Source organism: Plodia interpunctella, chromosome 5 (assembly GCF_027563975.2).
Source record: "Plodia interpunctella isolate USDA-ARS_2022_Savannah chromosome 5, ilPloInte3.2, whole genome shotgun sequence".
Taxonomy (NCBI): Eukaryota; Metazoa; Arthropoda; class Insecta; order Lepidoptera; family Pyralidae; genus Plodia; species Plodia interpunctella.
The window spans coordinates 6,962,088-6,983,016 of NC_071298.1; the positions used below are offsets into that span (position 1 = coordinate 6,962,088).

The following is a 20,929-nucleotide window of genomic DNA, read 5'->3' on the forward strand; positions in this document are numbered from 1 at the left end:
TACTAGGTACTGAACTGTCAAAGCAATCACAGATTATACGACCAATTCAAATTCCCACCCCTACCATTTCCGTTAATACAGATATCGTCCATATCCCAACAGCCGTTTCTCTATTTTAAATGTCCGATAAGTGCCCAATTAATCCTGGTGATTAGTGCAGCTAAGTTTAGCCATTAACTGCTTATATAAAGGGCAGTAACGTCTGTATCCTGCAGGACTAGTGGTCGGCCGGATTAGACATCGTAAATTATCTTCTCTCGGTCGAGTTACGAGCGTACACAACTTCTAAGAGCGGGTTGTACCAGACAACTTTGACGTTAGAGTCCGTACCACGATAGAAGTCCCGCAGACGACGTGGCGCTACTATCGCTGCAAACAATAATGTGGCGTATCTGTTATTGGTTGTTTCCTCATTCCTCACGGGCCTTCTTTCGTGGTATGGTCTGGTATGGCATCTACTGCGCGTCGAGTATCAATTATCATTGATACTCAAAAATATACGACGCGATCATCATAGATTATCTATGAAATCTTAAAAATTATTGACTTTTTATTACATAATACGTTTACTTTTTTCTTTGCAAAGACATTTATGTGGTTTAAAACTATTACAAGCTTCAAAGGGGTGGTATGCTTTATTATCCATCTCCATTCCTTCAGGCTCCATCAACATATTAATACAATTTCTTGATAAGCTATTTTTACTAGAAATTGATTATAGTAAACATAATTATTTTCGTAATATCATATGATGTTTGGAGTTAGGGGTAGTTCAGTGTAGCATTTTTTAATTACACCGCTCGACTGACGCCTTTATAATTATTTACTGCGCTGGAGGTATTATCTCGGCTTAGTTGCATCGTATATTCTGTGAAACACAAAGCAACATTTTAATTCGGCCAATGTTATATATGTATGTCATACATTTTCCCAAAATAATTAAGTTATCGATAACATAAAGCACATGTAGCTTTATAAAAATATAAAATACCTATACGTGGAGAATGGCAACATTGCCTCAAGATTATCCTGTATGCTATTATTTGGTTATTGTGGATCGTAAATCTTATCTATTTTTAAACAACTACGGACTTATTTAACCTATTGCCAATTGCCAGGGATTTGTGCGACAGTTATTATAAAGTATTGTTATTGCTACTTATAGAATCTACTCGTGTACAGCCGGACACATCGCAATGCCAATGTATCGTTATTACAATAGTTTGCAGTGATACTTTATGGATTCAGAAGTTGAAACTAAGTGTACACCTCTCATTTATAGTTTTTCAACTGGAAATGATATGTATTTATCAATTATGACTTTTATCTATATAATATTTGTCATCAGAAGAACTTTGTTCTACTCAAACTCGAGCAAAACAAAGTCAACACGAGTAAATTATTACAGACATATTGTCACTTTCGAATAAAATTAATATTTTAAATTAAGACTGGCGTAAGATTTCATATAAATTGTCGTTGAATTTATCTAGATCCCCCTAGCTGATGGATGACAGGGGCGATAATTAGTATGATCGTGCTATTCTGGTACGTCGGGCGGCGCGGGCGGCCCTTCCAGCTTCCAGGCTAAAAATGGCCCAATCAGTCAAAAGTTGCTGTCGGAGGAAATCACAGGCGTCGGATGTTGTTAGTGATTAACTAAGGGGGTTTGAGGATACGGATCGCTAATATGATGAAGTCTGTGGCTGCTCGAATCAAATTACTTAAAAGTGTCTTGATAACATTTTTAATTTGCACAAGCGCGCAATAAACTTTCGTTTGAGTTTTCAATCTATAAAATTATGAGTCGATAATTAACACTGATTAGGTAAAATGCACGAAATTGCGAGGTATATATGTACTATAATGACTGATTTACTTTGAAAAATGTATCAATAAAGACTACGGAAACCCTTCAATACGAAACAACGGATTATAGAAATAGCCACTCATATTATTTGGCACATAACGATCCAATTTTTCTTTTTTCCTACCGAGTGCACCGAGCAGCGGAGCGAGCGAGATCGCATCCAATAATACTGAGGCGAAAGGTACAATATCTCAGTGAAATCTGTTGGAAACCCACCTGCAACTGAAACAATCCTTTTAGCTTTAGCCTTTAAAGGACCCCTCTGTGGAGAAGGCTTTGCGCAAATGCATAGTTGCTCTTCATATAATATGTAAAGTTTATACCTATACGTTTATATCTTGTATTTGATTTGTACAAATGCAATTATCTTTTGTAATTTTAAACAAGATCTGCAAGTACATATGTATGTATTAGGAATAATAATAAATTGTATAACAATCTATATATTTTCTTTAATAATGATTTTATGTATGATAATTGAATTTGATTATGATTCTTGTTACAAGATTATTTTGTTAAATAATTATTTTTTACATTTCACTTTTCGATAGCTTTTATTTCATTTTTTTCTCTTCTCTCACTGATCCCAAGGTGACTGTCAAAATAATGATTGAACTGAATTAAATTCATAGAAATAAATTAAAAATTACATATTGTGAAATAAATTTTACATTAATATATAACTTTCGTGCATGTATTAAATATTCAAATACTCATGCATGTGCAATGTATTCGGTAAGTCTCGGTGATAAAAAAGGCAATCCGCTCTACCGCTGCTGTGAGTAACTCAATCTTACCTTCAAAGGGACAGTCGCTTCAAATAGATGGGCCGTCGTACTTTAGAGCTGAATACGTGAATCTTCCCGAAGTTATTCAATTCGTTGCTGCACAGCTACAATACTGTACAGATGTGACAGTGTACTACAATTGTCACAAAAAAATTATCACAAGAAAAATATCCAACAACGAATAGTGCTTATATGTAACCTACTATTAAAGTTTTAAACTGGATCATTGCTATAGAATTTGATTGGTTAAATGCAAATAATTCTGCTTACTCACTTTAACATATTATTTACTTAGACCAACTGTAATTTAAAAATTGGGAAAAAAAGTTTTTATACAATTCAATGGGCGATTTTCAACAAGTTACTGTGGTGAAATTTAGTTTACGTTTTAAATATTTTTTATATACCTACTTGCCGTTTACATACTGACAAAATCTCATTGGATTTCCTCATTTAAATCGTAAGTCAAACGATAAGAAATGAAGCGAGGCAAGATGTTTCCATACCGGCTAATGTGAATGCGATCGTCTAGACGACTAATGAGACGCAAGCAAAATTAAAACCGAATCTTATTCGGAACTTTGCTTTGGTAGTAAGATTTCACTAACTTCGAACATGTACGAAATTAGATTGTTCGAAGCTTTGGCATCCGGTTATTTAATTTTTATTTGATAATAACTGTTAAGATTTTATTATTTTTTCTTTTGTATAATTAAAACGAATAATAGACATATTCCTGCCGAAACAACGGATACCAAATTTTGTTGCGAACTGCGAAAAGAATTAAAAATAATAACTGCACCAAAGAACAAAATAGTTTTTATCGAATCTGTATTAAAATAAAAGGTAAAGCTGGCTACACATAACTACTTTCTCAAACTATACTAAGTACCGCTTTCATCTGTTAGATACCTAGTGTACGTAAAAAATAAAAACAGAAAATAAAATATAGAGCCGTTCACTATCTCGTCCTGGCTGAAAATAATAATAAAAAAAGAAAATAATCGTCCAACACCAGAGGCAGTTGGCACATCCAGGCGCTGTACGTGATCCTTGCATCTGCATCCCCGCGGGAGTGTAGGGCGGCATCGATCCGCCCCAGTCGAGTGCCGGTCGTACCGTCGGAAGCACGGCCGTGAACCGCCCGCGAAAGCCTTTGAGTTTAGGCGGGAAACTGCCTACGAAGTTGTTTTACGCTACGAACTTTCGTAGTATGTGATATTAGAAATTTAGAAGTACACTTTATGGTGAAGTGATTTGAAATGTTTTTGGAAAGACGTGTTTTTTTTTAAATCTTAACTTATGCATACAATGTTTTTTTATTGTAAGTAAGAACTCTGTAGTACAAATGTCTCGATAAGTGAACTGACAAGATAATTTTATTCTGTTCTGTACTGTAGAATTGTGTCTTGGTGAAGTTTTTTTTTCTAAATAGGCGGAATTTTTTGTTATTAGTACTACAATTTTAGGTACTTTCGGCAATGATGCTTTGTAGGTATTTTTATATTTTTCAAGTGATAAAAATCTATGGCGAGTTCAGAGTACAGTAGTTGTTTACATGTCTCAACACGTAATAAACTACAATAACTAGCTTGAGATAGCTCAGCTTATTGGTTGTTCCACAAGGGTACATACATACAAACTAAAAGCATTATAAATCTGTATTTCATTATGATAGCTAGAAGCACATCAATTATACGACAAATTTGTGGACGCACTTAGAAATCGTAATTAGATAACAACATGTCAATTCCGAATTCACAACAGGGAGAGCTTAATTAATTGCAACATTGCAGTATATTTTGTTCCCCCACGGTGGACTAAGTTAACAACTTTCATTTATCACAAAATCGGCAAGTTTATTACAAACCAGGCGAAACAAAACTTTGTACATTTTATCGCTAATGACAACGAGGGAGGCTCTTGATAACAACAATTATGTAATAAGTCGTGAGACATCCCGTGCCACCTGAAATATGAATGTTTACGCAACTTTTTAGTTAATTTATACAAGTTTTTGTACTCAAAATTACATTTGTTGACACAATACAACCTAATGCTAAGCAATAACCTTTCAACGAATATATAATACCACCGAAGCAAGGTTTTGGTAAGTGACGCTAGAATATTCTTCTTATTGGTCATCCAATCGACCGATATTATATGCTGCCATCCTATCCATGCTCACTTATTATCGAATTCGCATACATTATACATCGAATTCGCAAGCACAGTCATGGTTGCTGGGGTCCATGGGTTGAGATGTTTGCTCGTATGTCCAATACTATAAAAAAACGGTTTTTGATGCGTATCTTTAACTAGAGGTAACTCATTATTCGGATTTTGTAAAATGTCTGAAATGTAAATCTGTAAAGCGCGTGTCAGACGTGGTTCCATCAGGAACATGTCAGAGGCGATTAGTCCCCACCCTCCCCCCTTTCCCGTACCCGCCCCTATACGCCGTATGTAGTCGCCTTAATCCTTACTTGAGCACGCAATGCCCGCACCAAACAATCGTTTATTTATTAATTTAATATTGACTTTGATTGTTTCAACAAGATGAGAGATGGCAAATTTAATACTAGTCAGCATTTGTCTTATTTATATTAATTTTCCAATGATGCAAACTCATAATTCTTGTGTGCTTAGATAAACATTGAAAAGAGAATTTTAACGTAAGGAAGTAAAAAAACGTAACGTTAGGCATAAATAAATATGGCATAAATTAATATTATTCAAAATTTTCCGCCATTTTCATCTAGAGTAATTTTTCGATATCATTGTTTTCTTTTATAGAAAAATTTTCTGTGTTAAAATAAACCAAATAATTACCAATAAAATTGGGTTTATTGACCCCTTTGAAAGAGAGAATTGTCTCAAGAGTTGTCATGGCAACATGAATGCGGCGAGCCTCGCAGGGCTATCCCGGTGAATCACTAGGGAAAACAAACTTTTAGACCAAATCCCGATTCCAAATCTAAGGATGTACCCATGTATTTTATTACAGTTTCAGTGCATTTTATTTCTTTACGCTTGGTAAAAAAGTTTTAAACTCAATGGCTTGGCATGATAAGGCATTTTTTATCTTTTCACTAGAAAACGTTGAGCTGTCCTTCCAAATATCAACATCATAATCATCTCACCCTTTCTGCCCACTGCTTGGCCTCCTTCTACCTCCAACCTTCTTCACTCCGTGTTAATCTAATCCATGTACGACCTACGACTTTGTTGACATCTTCTACTCCCATCCTGCTGCTGGCCTTTCGATACTGTTTTTTCTATCCTAGGCCACCATTCTGTCATCATAAAAATAAGTTACCTATTCATTCTACGCACACTCTCTATTTAGCTGTGGGTGTAACCCAGAGTTACACAATACAAAGATAGCTCTGTGTAAACAGGGAAGCGGATGCGACACACAGACCGGACTTGACTGCCGCATTTCCAGCCAGAACATTAAACCGTTAATTATAGTTTGATTAATTTGTAGCGGTGGTGGTGTAATGGTTAGGACGCCCGCCTGTGGACCTAGAGGTCGTCCCAGGTTCGAATCCTACTCGTGCCACATGAGTTTGTATACCAATCTGACTCATGTATAGTAGTTTTCATCGACCACCACTTGCTTCCGGTGAAGGAAAAACATCGTGAGGAAACCTGCACACTGGTTGATTATTATAACTTGTGTGTGAAGTGGAGAAGGCAATGGCAAACCACTCTATTAATGCCAAGAAATTTGTTGTGTGTTTCATTGCACTTAATGACTATAATCCTCATGAGGAATACGACTATGAAGTAGAATTTGTATTTTAATTCCATCAACATAAGGTGCATATGTATATCAGCAAGACGTTTTATGTATAGATATGTGACGAATTTAACCTAACTGTACCTTTTATCCCAAAAATCCTGCGGGAGAGAAGCCCCTACTTGCAGCTAGTTTACAATAAATTAGCAAAAGAAACCTTTTTACTTTTTCCTCCTTAAAATAAAAATATTATTAAAAACGTTGTTTAATAATAATTGAATAAAAAAGATCAATGCCTAACCGTGTAGCAATTTTTCTTCTTCGATTACTTCCGTTTTGCCATAAGGGGCGTCGAATTTAATTTGTACTCCATTTATTATCTCAACGTGATTGTATCGGCAAAAGGAAACTAGAAAATTGAATCGGGATTTCTTTGCTAGGAATGTTAATTTGAAACTTTATACAGTCCGCTTTCAGGTTATTTTCTCATCCATTTCATTTATTGATTGTGTGTTGTTATTTAAAATTTTCAGCTTCTCATTTTACACAGTATTTTTTTCTTATTTCGATTCAACAATTTTCTTGGCAGCATGTTGTTTAAGTCGATTTTCGTTATTGTCGGTGCGTAGTTATGATTTAAAAATATCACGCTGAGTTTGGTAATGTTGATGTACAACAGCTGAAAATAGTTACGCAACATATTCCCAAACTATAATAATTTTCGCACATACAAGAAATTACAATGAATAGGCAATTCACACGTCCATAGACTACAGGTCACCCCTTACTTTGCGCTCGATAATGTCATAATTGCCGCTGCCCTGCCGGTCAGCAAAGGGCGCTATTTGCATTTTGATCACGCGTTGATTTGAAGTAATGCGGCTGCGCATACATTATATTACAGTAGACAGATCATTGCACATCCATATTAATGGGCACAGTAGACTTTGAAAGTCATTATACCTATTCTAGATTTATACCTATTTATAGTAGCATCTGTTTCCCGAACTTGCCATGACGAAAGTAGTTATTGCTACATTCTCTTTTGTATTGTTAAGGCGATTCTTATAGATAATTCATGCTTGAGGCAAATAATCGTTTTAAATCTAATGCCATCTAAATTATAATTAAAGTTCTTTACCTATCCATAATATCTAGTTTACAATTTAGTATTTCGTTATAAATCAATCGTTATTATTCAAAAAATGTACTACTGTTAAATAACTTGCTTATTTTTACGTCACCGATTATTTCCACTGACAGCTGTCAACTGTCAGTTTGTTGATGATTCTTTTGCCGACATTCACTACCTCAATTTAATAGTTACTAGACTGGCTGGTCTGGAATGTTTAATAATTGTGTACAAGCGAGGAGGCTATTAATTTTAATATTTAATGAATCATTTACTTACAGTTCCATTAAAATATTTAAATGGGAATACTGTAAGTAAACCATTAACTATTTTAATGAAAAAACTGTAAGTACCTAAATGATTCTGTTATTGATAATGTGATGTGAATATATGTTATTGATTGACACCAAATGCTTTTGATTTCCAATGAAAATCTCAACATTTTGATTCTATGCTAACTCTATTTAACAACGTAAGATATACACACAGCATAGAATTCCGAAAAATTAAAAGAATAGTCAACTGGTTCTTTTAATAATGGTCGGCTATGTTTATCCTACTTACCGCCTGGTCATAACTCATGGGAAGACGTTATGGTATCGTTTAGCTTATGACAACGTCCCTACGGTTTCCTCCTTAATTTAGTTGCTAGTTATTTACACCCTCCCTATTAATTAAGGTGTCAGATTATTTAGGTCAGTAACTATGGACTTTTAACTTTTATCAGTAATAAGAAATGATGTTCCCTGTGGAATGTCTATTTTTTCGAATGCTGTCTAAACCCGTGATAAATTGATTTTAAGAAAAAAAGGAAAGATTAATAAGGTATTTCGATAGATTGTATCCTGAAATAGAAAACTTTTTTGATAAATTATAGAATGAGCTGATTAAGTATCTATTAAACATTGAAAGAGGTAAGTTAGCCTGTATTAGCAGCTAACAACGCAATATAATTAAGCCATAGATAAAAAATGCCAACACCATAATGACACATTAATTGACACATTAATTAATTGACACACGAGATTTCATTATTTCAATAAAATTTGTCTTTATTGTATTTATGTTACAAGAAGAAGGTAAATAAATATGAAAAGAAAACAATGGCGGACATAAGGCGAATGGAAGGGTGTAGTTCTTATTCCGAGCTAATAAGAGCTACTGTTAAAAATAATAGGGTAAGTATAGTGGCCTAGGCCTGTGTAAGTAAAAAAAGTAGTAGAGAAAATAGTAAAATAAATGCACTCATATCACGAAATATGATAAGCAAATGTCACTTTGATTAATTTTATGTATAGTAACATTAAGTATTTTTTGGTTCTCATCAAAGTATAATTAAAACGCTTTATGACTCCAACATGGCTCTAGATATTTTTTGTTTTGGCACATGAAAAAAAGTATCTAAATTGGCTAATGGACTGGGTATCAAGTTTATTAGTTAGACAAATAAAAAAAACCTTGACTTTCAATATTCATTTCGCTACAACTTTTGAGCGGCTGAACCGATTTTCATGAAACATGACGAAGAACACTCACAGACAGATACGCAGATACACAGACAGACACGTTAAACTTATAACACCCCTTTTTTGTATCGGGGATTAAAAAATAATTAAAACAAATTTTTAAATTACAAAAACCAATAATTAAATGTCACTTTCATTGATCAGTTTTATTAATTACGTGGTATATACTATTTTTTTATTCTCATTACAAATAATTAATTTGGAATGCATTTTGACTCCAAAAATCATGACGACCATATAAGTTTTTGTTATTGAAAATATCTGATTTGACTAGAACGAAAGTAGCTAATTGACTTGATTGCAACTACCCTATTTCTTTTAGCAGAATCGACATTAACACGACGACAGGTAACCCACCGACCACCGCAGAGTGAAAGTATAATATTTCCCCGAGTCACATAATTACATCCCGGTGACAGGCCGCGGCACGTAGACCCCGGTAGACCCGGAGCCCCGGCGGCTCGTCCCTAACTTAATTTGGTCTGACTTACACACCAGCTTAATTATAATGGTGGCACGTGTAAAAGTTTCGTCTATGTCACCATTTCCAATTTTATAAAAATTGCAATTTTTAATAAAGATTTTTTCACAATGTGGTGTTTCCTCATGCGGGGACTCGAATCGAATATATTTAAGAAATCATGTAACTAAAATATCATGTCGAGATATGATTTTTACATGCGTATAGTTTAATAAAATAATTTGAAGTGGAAGGTTTAGGTGTTTAATTTATTATGGTTTTACCCGAGCGAAGCCGGGACGGTTCGCTAGTGTTAAATAAAAAGAACTTTGTATGAGACTAACAAGTAAATTAAATCACTCCCAATAGTCCATGAAACAGTAATGTTCCAATCACAGTTCAACGAACTATTTAACCGTCGCTTGGTAGATGTCAACTAAATAAATAGGATAGTAATAATGCAGCGGCTAACCCGGTGTCCTAGCTACGCCGCGGTTGCAGTACACTACGCCATGCGACATGGGACGCTACACGTATATGTATATGAAATATTGGCTGTTATATTTTGCGAGCCAAGTTTAAACATACGCTATCGTTATTTTGATGAAATTTTGAATATAATTAATGAACTTTATTTCAAATTTCATCAAATCATCCCACCAATTTTGCCGTAAAAGCTTGACAAATAGACATCCGTTCCGACATTCCGTCTTTATATTATTATAAGTATATAACGGATCATAACGACATCACGCGATAACGTCACACGTATATCTGTACGTTTGATATTGTGACAACGCACTGCGTTGCGCATCTTTGTCGCATTTAAAGCTCCGTTAGGATGTTGTGTCAGAAATAAACGCACCCCACATCCAAGCGCGAACTTGACAATATACCCACATGTTTATTTTTAACACTATCTTATTGTATTCGGAAATACACAGGAAATACGAAACACTCTTTGAAGACAGCCAGAAGTAGAGAAATTCTTGTAACGCCCGTTTGTAGAATACATCTTTTATTTTGAAACGTAAACTTCTAAGAAAATGTCATTTTTTGTCGGCATTTGTTTTTTTAATTATTTTAGGAATTTTAATATTTTATGACAGTTATTAAACCTGCATATCGTTTGTTCATTGACTATAACTGCTATAGCTAAATTGTGAGTTTTACTATTAAACCAAGATATTTTTTAACTGAATGCAAGTCTGCACAGTACTATAGTACTTTTAAAAACGTGTATTAGAATATTTTTTTTACTTTATAGAATACTAATGTGTAACAAGTCAAGTGTGTAGGGAACTCCGCATGTCATCTTGAATTCGTCATGTCATCGAAATGTAATAATTCCCCCGCGCCCTCGGGACCCTATCAAAGGACCGGGGAAGCAGGGAAAGGGCGATGTTTCTTCAAGAAAAAGTAGAAGGGACATGAAGTTATGAATCTATGGATGAATAGTGTGGTTTTTAGGCACTACAATAAATATAGTATTATTTATATTGACTTTAAGAGAATTATTCCATATCCAAAAAAGGTGTAAATTTAGGACCAATTAAAAAAATCCTCTTAAAAACATCGCACCATTCGCAACGTCCAGTACGTCCCTACGCTTTTGCATGATCAACATTGCAACATTATAATAATGCTGACATAACTAAGGACTTAAATTAACAAGCAATATAACGTATTCTGAATAATTAATAAATTGTATTACGGTTGCATACTTATTTAATAATTAAATATTTATTCATAAAAGAATATCCACGATTTGAAAATATGTGATGCCAAAATAAGGGTCATGCGAGGTCCGGCTTATAGGCGATTGACCGCCTGTGTCGACACAGATAATCGCAGTCACGATTCACAACGCTACACCGACATACTATAAGTTCAATTTTCGCATATTATTATTATCAATAACGGTATACTAGATCATACATATCTTCGTACTGCTAAGTTCCTTAATTTCTATATGGTAGACGTGATCTGGCTAACTGTAAGTCGATGTCGTATCTTATGTAGTGTTGTATGTACACAGAATAAAACCTACTATAGAGACGTGACATTGACTTAATATCAGATCTGTTGGCATAGCTGTCTGGCGGTTTTTACTCGCCTTTCGAAGGACATTGTTTGAGAAAAAAAATCTGCAACTTGTCTTTTAAAAAATTATGACATTAAAATAACCTAAAATAAGTTATATATATAAACCACTATAATCATTACTACTGAAATAACAATAGTCTTATTTGTAGTTGATTTTAGTTTCGTATGCGTGATACTAAATAGAGAACCCTCTCTATTTGGTATCACGCGTACGAAACGTAAAGCGTAAAAAACAAAACAACAAAAACTAACGTAAATAAAATACATTGTGGTTACGTGTATTTCTTTCACAAATATGTACATATGTTATTTTACTCCCTTTGTTTCGGAAATTATGCCGTGTTAAATATTAGAGGAAATTAATCATACCGCCTTCGTCAAGTGAAAATAAAAGTGTTTTATTTCCGAGTTTGGAGTGCAATTGTTATGTTGATGGTTCTTGCACGAAATTACATGCCTAATTTTTTTTATTTATGGAGCATCTTAGATTTCATTATTCTTATTACTATTAAATAATATTTATTCAATCATTTCGAATTGTTATTCAAGATTAACTAGATCAACTCAACTAAGTCACTGTACCAAATTAGGCCACATCTTATGTACTCGTACTTTAAGTATGCATACGTACGATCAAGCATATGCTTCTAATTGATCAGGGGTGCTGTAGTATATTTATAAAAGATCAACAAAATAACGAAACAATGCAAACTTTGCATTGTCTCATAACTGGGTTAAAACATTAAACTTAAAACTAGCAGCGGTTAGCATTCCCGTGTTTGCACCGCCTCGCAACTCTGAATCCAAAACTCTGATCGTGAAGTTTCTACCCAAGACAAATTAAACAAATTCATTATCACTACAAGTTTGGAAATTATGGACTTTGATGTCATTGTAATAAAGACGCCAGCAGGTGCACTCGCATTGGGCACGCATAAGGTTAGGGCGGCAGTGTTTACCCACGCAGCGATCGATCGCTGGAGGCTTTCGCGTGAAAATTGCAACCCGTCGAGTTTCAGGGATAATACCGGTACTGGAAAGGAGATGAGACACGTCGATATGAAGCACTGATAACTTTGTTACTTTTATAATTTCTCACTCAATTTTTAAAGAAATGCCTATGCTAATAACAACATACGAGCGTTAACTTTAACAATACACAAGTAAGTACATTAAACTAGCAGTTATTTTATTATAAATATTGATAAGTCCAAAAGAATGTGGATTTCGTCAAACCTACTCAAAAGAGTCAGATTAGCTTTGTTATATTATGTACTCTGAGATGAAGCCATAGATTTTTACCTTTAAAATTGAAACAAGTGTTCAGATTACAATTTGTTGTCAGCTCATAAGTAATGAATAGAAGTTAACAAATAAACTAAATTCTAATGATATGGCAAGAAAATACATGGAGCGCCGTTTTTCAAAATCACATCGAACAACAATACCGACCACTTTCAAAGTGCCCGAACCTTACGAGTTCTACAATAAAGCAACGCCTTTTGTGCAACGAACGCTTTTATTTGTCGCTGACGAAAATTCTGGGCCCAAACCGACTACCTCCACGGAAAGTGAAATACAAGATGCGCCGGTCGAAGAGACCGCATCGGGATCTAAAAGCGAACAAGAAAAATCGCCTAAAAAGAGTTCATTTTTCTTCTCCCCATCGAAAAGTTGCAAGATGCATGGGTTTTTTCGGCTTCCTACGAGCCCCAAGAAGTCGAAAACGGAGGCGGGAGATTGTAATGGGAAGGCAGCGGGAACGGGGGCCGCGGGAGGTGCGGGGCTCATCAGTTACGCACCTGGATGGTCCCTGAAGGGCGAGCATCTCATGAAATGGCAGTCATCTGGAAAGACCACTATTGAGGTAAGATCTCTGGTAATAATTGGTTTTCGATTTGATACCCTTTTTATGTATTTGCTATCACATTAATAGTTTGACTACCATTGTACATATGTTTGTTGATGCTAACTGTACATACGTACGTATGTAAAATTATTTAATTGTAGATTGAGAAAGTCTACCCAAACGTTGACTGCGCGACGTTCTATTAAAATATTAGTTTTTGCTATTTTTTCTTTCCAAAAGTTTAAACCCCTACCAGCAAAACTTCCACCTTTATAAATGAAGCACTTGTAAGTACTGAAAAATATAAATGGCGCATGCAAATCTTCGAGCGTGGCTAACAGGGGTTGTTTCAGGGGTTAGAGTTTTAGACGAAAATGAAAATTTCAATCTAAACGCACCCCCAGGTGATACCGCTGAGGGACGCTATTGTGGCGGAGAAAAGTTCTTGAAATTCAATTTAAAATAGACAATTGCTTAATTCACGCTTGCCGAAGTGTTTTGCTATGGTATAAGGTTTGATGGATTTCTTTATTTTTGCTACGCACTAATAATATTACGATGAATGTTTATAGTTTTGCAATTTCAAGATGTCAATTCGTCATAGTTCTTGATTTTTGTTTTGATAAAGAAACAAGATGAAAAATCCTACATAACTAAATTAATACTTTATGCTTTATACTGACTGAGGTATAAAATTAGGTTGAAGTAATTTGTTATTTTGTTCACAAAATATAATGTTCTAAATATGACAATATGGATCTCCATGTCGCCCTTATTTCTCTGTTTCTTGAGGCGGAAATGTGGGGAAAGATGAAGATGGTTGATAGCCTTTTATAACAGTGTAAAATCATTCTAATATATGTTATCATTTCACCAATAAAATGCAACTCACTTGCTACTATAATTTATGTTAGGATTTTGTGTCATCAAAATATTGAGATAAGTACAATAGAAAGTTACACTCATATCTATGTATCTATATATAAAACTCTTCCGTTACTGAGTGACTGACAAGGCACAGCGGAAACTACTGGGCGTAGAAAGCTGAAGTTTGATGGTGTGTCCTAGAACAGTGTAGAAGAAGGGATTTCCTGAAATGTCCACGGGAAACGGATTTTTACTCAAATACGAAGTTGTGGGCAAAAGCTGGTAGAAATATAAATAAATAGGCGTGAAAATTGTTATAACTTTAAATGCTATAATAGAAAAATTTGCGGTCAAAACAAAAATACCTTCCCGTATTTCTTCATATGGAAATGCCTGAATATCTTCCCAGTTATTGCAGTCTAAACATTGGCAGATTGGCAGTCGAGTGGCGACTTCAACTTGTTCTTAATTGCCAACCAATTATATTAAGTACAAGGAGAATTTTCTTCTTTCTGTTTGCAAAGTTTGGAATGCAAGAGTTCATCGATTTTATTGAGTACTTAGGAACTTATATATTGTGGACTATTTCCATCAAGTTTTGATTTTTCACTTCTCGCGAAGGCTATGAACATATTTATATAACAAATAGATACTTCTGACAGCATAATTATGTTTTTGTATTTACTCAAGCTATTACAAATATCTAGGACCAATTTTTTTGTGTGATAATCAATTGAGATATCTTTCAAAATGATTTTTATACAAAATTTCACTCGCTAATTTAGTCATTCGGAGGTTGATTATTGAAAAATAAAACTGTGTGCCTATGTTTGAACAGGGCTCTTTAACTACTAATCAAAATACTAATTTAATCAAAATCTGTTCAGCGGTTTAGCCGTGAAAGCGGAACAGATAGACAGGCAAACTTTCGCATTTATAGTATGAGTATATATAAGTTTTGGCCTGAATTCGATTAAAATTTTAAATTAAACAACTGGTTTCTCTTTGTGATATATTCCACAAGTTTGTCATTGCATGACACGCAACAAAGGCGTGTTAATAATTGAATTTCTTACACAATGGCAAGCAGTGTATTTGACAAATGATACCTCAGTACAGGCACGAAAATATTCATAAAGCGGTGCGCACACAATGTCCAAAATTTTCTCTCTCATATCTCCCCTTTTCCTTTGTCAGTCAGGGCCGGATTTTCCATGTGGGCTCTAAGCCTAAGCAATTCTCGGAGCACCTTTGCAGCCATTTATAAAACTCGTCATCTCTTTTCATGTATAGTGATATAGGAATTAGGAAATAGCGTCCACAGCATTGCCTGATGCTCAACTCTTCCAGAAATTACAGCAAAATATTACCATTTTAGTGAATTTTGTTCATTTTAAATCACTAAATTTTATTTGTGCTCGATCCGGGGGCCCCTAATTGATCCGAGCCCTTAGGCAGTTACCTATTCTGCCTTAGGGTTAATCCAGCTCTAATGCCAGTGTCCCGGGGACTTGTGAATATGTATGAGAAATCGAACGTTGTGTTACGAGGCCTGTCACGATTCCCTGTTAGTGATAGGGTTAATTTGAGATCGTAATGACGGGGATGATGTTATTTTGTTACTTCATTTGACATACTGAATTCGGATGCTTTACTTTGAAAATAGACAGACAGACGCGGTAGAGGACTTTGTTATATAATATGTAAGGATAAGGATACATGACCTGATGATGCACGCTTGCACTCCTCAACAATTATATCATGGTTATAAAGTTTCACTTGTAGCTTTAGTACCGATGGCAATGTATTATTTATGATAAGCAAAATTTGATGGTGGACCAGGATTCTTGTTGTGCAGTTCACTGCACGGATATATTGTATCTTGTTTTGTCGTGCGTTAAATGAACAAGATCTCTGTAATAGCAAAAAAAGTTGTGTCAAAAATAAAATTAAAAAGTACGGCGCACTTGTTTTCTATTCCAATAAATAATAAAGAAAGTCCACTCAATTATTCCATGTTTTTTTTTCCCTAAGCAAAAATAACTTGTTATAATATCTCAATATATAGAAAGGTTTTGTCACCCCATTCTCTCGATTCCCTTATTACTGGGTTTATTTACTTCCAAATGGGCAGGAAATAATAATGTTTACACATGGAGTTATCATTTTCCCCAACGACGTATTGTTTTTCTAGAGTGCATCAGTGATGCACCCTCATATAAAATGTTCGGCTACTTTATTTATGTATATACGAAGTGATGGATGACTACATCGGATTCTTATTGAGATTAATTTTGTTTTGGTTGGTAAACCGAGGTTTATGGATTCAGTAGAAACACTAATTACACGTTTTGCAGATGTAAATTCACCTATAACTAAATCAATAAAATTTATTGTATAACTAAACCAAACTAGCTATTTATGATCGCAACTTCGTTTACATGCACGTAGTGTGGTTAGGTATTATTTGAAAAATTATTTAACTAGAAAGAAACGACACAGAAAAACTTCCTAATAATGATTTTTTTCTACCAAACTAGACCAAACATTAGAATTTTATTAATAACCTAAACGATACCCATCTTTTTTACTCATAGGAGCGTTTTGCCGATTTCTTCCACAACTGTAGAGCGTCGGAGCCCGGGGCCCGCTGGACAATACCCTTCTATCTATGATATATCTATATATATAAATAAAATAGGTATTAGTAGTTTTCCTAAACAATTACATAAATTAATAATGGTCAATGGGCCAAAGAAATGGTCCATAGAAACGGCGATTTCCCAAAGGACTTCAATAGAGGGATCGTTAATCGCTATTGACAGCATCATTTGCAACACAAGTTCACTGAATATTTCAGAGAGGGACTTATTAGCGGCTAATTATACAAAGGAAGTAGGGGAGTCAAGGGGCTCTCGTAAGACGTTGAGCCTCCCGGACTAAAATCATTTGCTATGCGAGGAAGTCAAAAAGCATTTTCAGTTAGGTACACAATTTGAATTTCGAATTGTGATTGATTTTTATGGAACAAAAATTAAAGATATCAAAGTCTTTTATCAATAATAATAACATAAATTATATATAGCCTGACTAAACTATATGTTTTTCCCAGTTTACCAAATTATTTTATTTTATCTGCTAGTACCTATTGTTAAAAAAAACAAACTCGACTGCATGCTTGAATGAAGATTAAAGCAAATGGCATTTGTTTTCGTAACTTTACCGTCGAATGCTCAGTTAATTAAAGGATATTAAGATTAATGCCGAATATATTTGCTTTGTCAAAGGTTAATATATTCATACGCTAATGAATGATTTTGTACATATTGAAATATGGTCCTATCAATGTGTTTTTGTGTGTGACATGAATGAATAAGTCTGGATGTACAGTCGGAGGCAGATATGACCGCTGTCGTAGTAAGTTAGTTATGCAAAATCTATTGTTGTATAAGTTCCGAATTTCAATGAAATATGGTAAACAGGTAGAATATATTAACAGGTAATCTGTAGATAACCTATTAGATACTTTTATCCCGAAATTCCGACGGCAACGTAGCCCCCGATGAGACTAATATTCTAAAGTTTGGGTGATAAATTGCATATTTATATCTTTTACAGACACTTTTTTGATCTCCACGTCACAATGTACCAGTGATGTCGCAAAAATGGACGGAAATGTAAAAGTCAGGGAAAAGCAATCAAAATGTTATAAATAATGAGTCTACTGTTAGATGCACTCGTTTATTTATGCCGATGCTATGCGTTTATAATGATACAATCACGATGTCAACTGAACTTGTCAATATAAAAACATTGTTTGACATCCAAGTCGCGGTTGTGACGTCAAAAACGCCGCAAGCATTATTGCCATCGATATATAATAACAGGAACAGATATTTCAAATGCAATCATTGAATTCTAGTAAAATTGCCGCAGGTGTTGTTAATTTAAGATCACATATAACAAATGTTCAAGTTCAGTGATTAAAACTGATTTATGATTATGTAAAATTTCGATTTAACGCAGAAAATATGTGAAATATAAATAATTGACCGTGTGTAGCTAATTTCTAACTATTATACATGCCAGATATATTATGTTTACATCATTTAAAAATGTTCTTACATGTTGAGTCAACATCAACCTACTGAGTTTTTTACATGATGCTCACTGAACATCATAAATAGTTTTATAATGTTGACATAAAAATACGAAATAATGATTCAAGTATTAACAACATTTAATGTTTTTAAAAAATATAGGTATTATTTGTAAGTGTCATCTCTATGCACTATAATGTTATTTAGCTTGTCCAAATCGCGGACAGGTGGGTTCGTGATGCCTGGGGCTTCCCGAATTAGATTTACAATTCGGCGTGGTTTCTGTGTTATCATGTTCAATTTTCCTTAAATTAACTCATTTCATATAATAACATTAAACAATGCCTGCTCATCAGCAAGTAAACATTGTCAGAATTATTTTGATATTTTAGGATAATATATCCTAAAATATTAAAATGCTTTACAACTCATATTTGTTCAATCGTCGTTCACATATCACAAAATTGGATATGACTCGGTCGATGTAAATTGGTTTTTCTGTTTTTTCCGCGCTGTCGAATTTGGAGTGCCCGTGTAATATTCCATTCAACGCGTGCGACATGAAAAACTCGCTCATTTTCACCCAAACCGCTTGTGAAGGGTGGATATAGTCTTTTGTTTTTTTTTTATCGGGAAAATGACGGTCAAAACCGGCTCCTGTCCAAAATTGTGTTTTTAGCCTCTCATTGGTCAAACTAGCGATTTATTCCCTGTCTTATCTTTTATTTTTGTTCAAAATGAATGTATTTAATAACAACAGAATTAGTTGAACCCACCCATTTTCTTTGTGTGTAGAAAATGGGTGGGTTCAACTAATTCTGTTCTTATTAAATTGTTATTAAATTCATTCATTTGTCGTTCTTTAACGGTACTCTAATTTTAAATTCTCGTGGTTAAATATTGTGCCAGCTTTATCGATGTACCAACCAACATAGATCATTCCGAATACTAGAGTTAGGGCGTAGGATTAATATCCTTTTGTTTATGCACTAACGTGCATAAACAAAAATTATGTCGATTAGGATAGGTTTGTAGGCCAGACCCTTGTAAAACAGGCTTAATTCTCCAATCAAACTGGAATTTTAATATATCCAATCAAGAGCTATGCAGATTGTCACAATTCAACGCTCGGAGTTGAGTTTCCGTGCACGGTCCAGTAACCCGATGTGTCAATTAGGAACGTCTGAATGCGTTCGTTTTAATTTAGATTTATATTGGTAACCAAATTATAGTTAATCGAAAACTGTCTGTTTGTTTTTCGACGATGATTTATACGCGACGCCAATAGCCTGCAGCCTGAGGCGAGTTTGAACAATGTTTATCATATAGCCATAGTATTCGTAGATAGTGTTAGTAGATAGTTTATGGGAACAAAAACGATAGGAATTTAAGTAACATCTGTAATAATGCTCACTATTAAGGATTTTTATCCTTGGTGTTGAATGTGAATGTGGATAGATGGAGAGGGAGAGGAATATCAAAGAAAATATGGAGAAGAGTGTTAAATATAATTATGTGAATATCTTAAAAGTGACTGTGATGTGATGTATGACATGAAACAGAAAGTTGTGGAAGGAAAATATTTGAGTAGAAGTGGTAAGGGACAAGAAGATGAATTATATAAATTAAATTGTTTTTGAGAACGAAAATAAACTGAATACTGTTTCATTTAGGCATGTAAGCTATTGATACGTAAAATATGAGTTTATCAATGTTCTGACATGTTAGCTAATAATAAACAATTCTAATTGTTGATTATAGTTTATACCGATATCGGTTTCTTAATTGCTAATTTGTGATCCGATTTGCACTATTGATGGGGATGAAAATTGAATTAGCATGTCCAGTGATCAATGTAATCCTGTTGATTAAACTTGTAGTCCATTCCACTCTATGATATGGTTAGTTGGTATTAATGTGAATTTAGATAATTTGTTGTGACCGTATTTCCAAGAATCTATTTCTGATTAAATAAATTAATATAATTAAAAAAATCATCTCGAAGCAGGATTTTTTTAAATGACAGTTTAACGATCAATTTGTCTTTGAGAAGATACCAAAATTAGTGAGTTAGTCACCGTGCAGTCCTACAGATATAAAATTATGTATGCGACATCTGAAAGTTCACTCCCATGGTCCGAGGCTCCCCTAATCTTGAGAGCCTCGATGTACCGCACCATTTAGGATTTTGATAGTTACGCCACAGCTGACCCTATACACGTACGAGGCAATAAATCCGTGAGTTACAATCCTTACAATCAAGCTACGCTGTGCGTTCTCCCGAAACGGTGTCAATCTTCATCACACCGCCATGGATTGATTTGGGTTGGCTCTTTGACAGAGGCCCAAAACGACAGTGAGTTAATGTGTTTTAGGGAATGAAAATGTTCAATTAAAAAAAGGAAATGTAAAAAAAATATAGCTACGACAAATGTGCCTATATTTTTGCCGTTAGTTCACCAATTATCAAAATTTCAATAATAATT

At 34.4% G+C, this 20,929-nt stretch overlaps 1 protein-coding gene across 6 annotated transcripts in view; it reads left to right on the top strand.

Moving 5' to 3' along the window:
- The window catches only part of sick (sickie), a 165,517-nt gene that overhangs the window by 37,452 nt on the left and 107,136 nt on the right, over positions 1-20,929 (top strand). Inside the window, exon 1 of one of the 6 annotated variants that reach the window (XM_053745548.1) lies at positions 13,006-13,494. The exons of the other annotated variants lie outside the window; for them this stretch is intronic. Coding sequence (XP_053601523.1) covers positions 13,021-13,494 — 474 coding nt within the window. The 5' untranslated portion in view covers positions 13,006-13,020. Of the gene's footprint in view, positions 1-13,005; positions 13,495-20,929 lie in introns of those variants that run through there. 6 annotated transcript variants of the gene reach the window in all.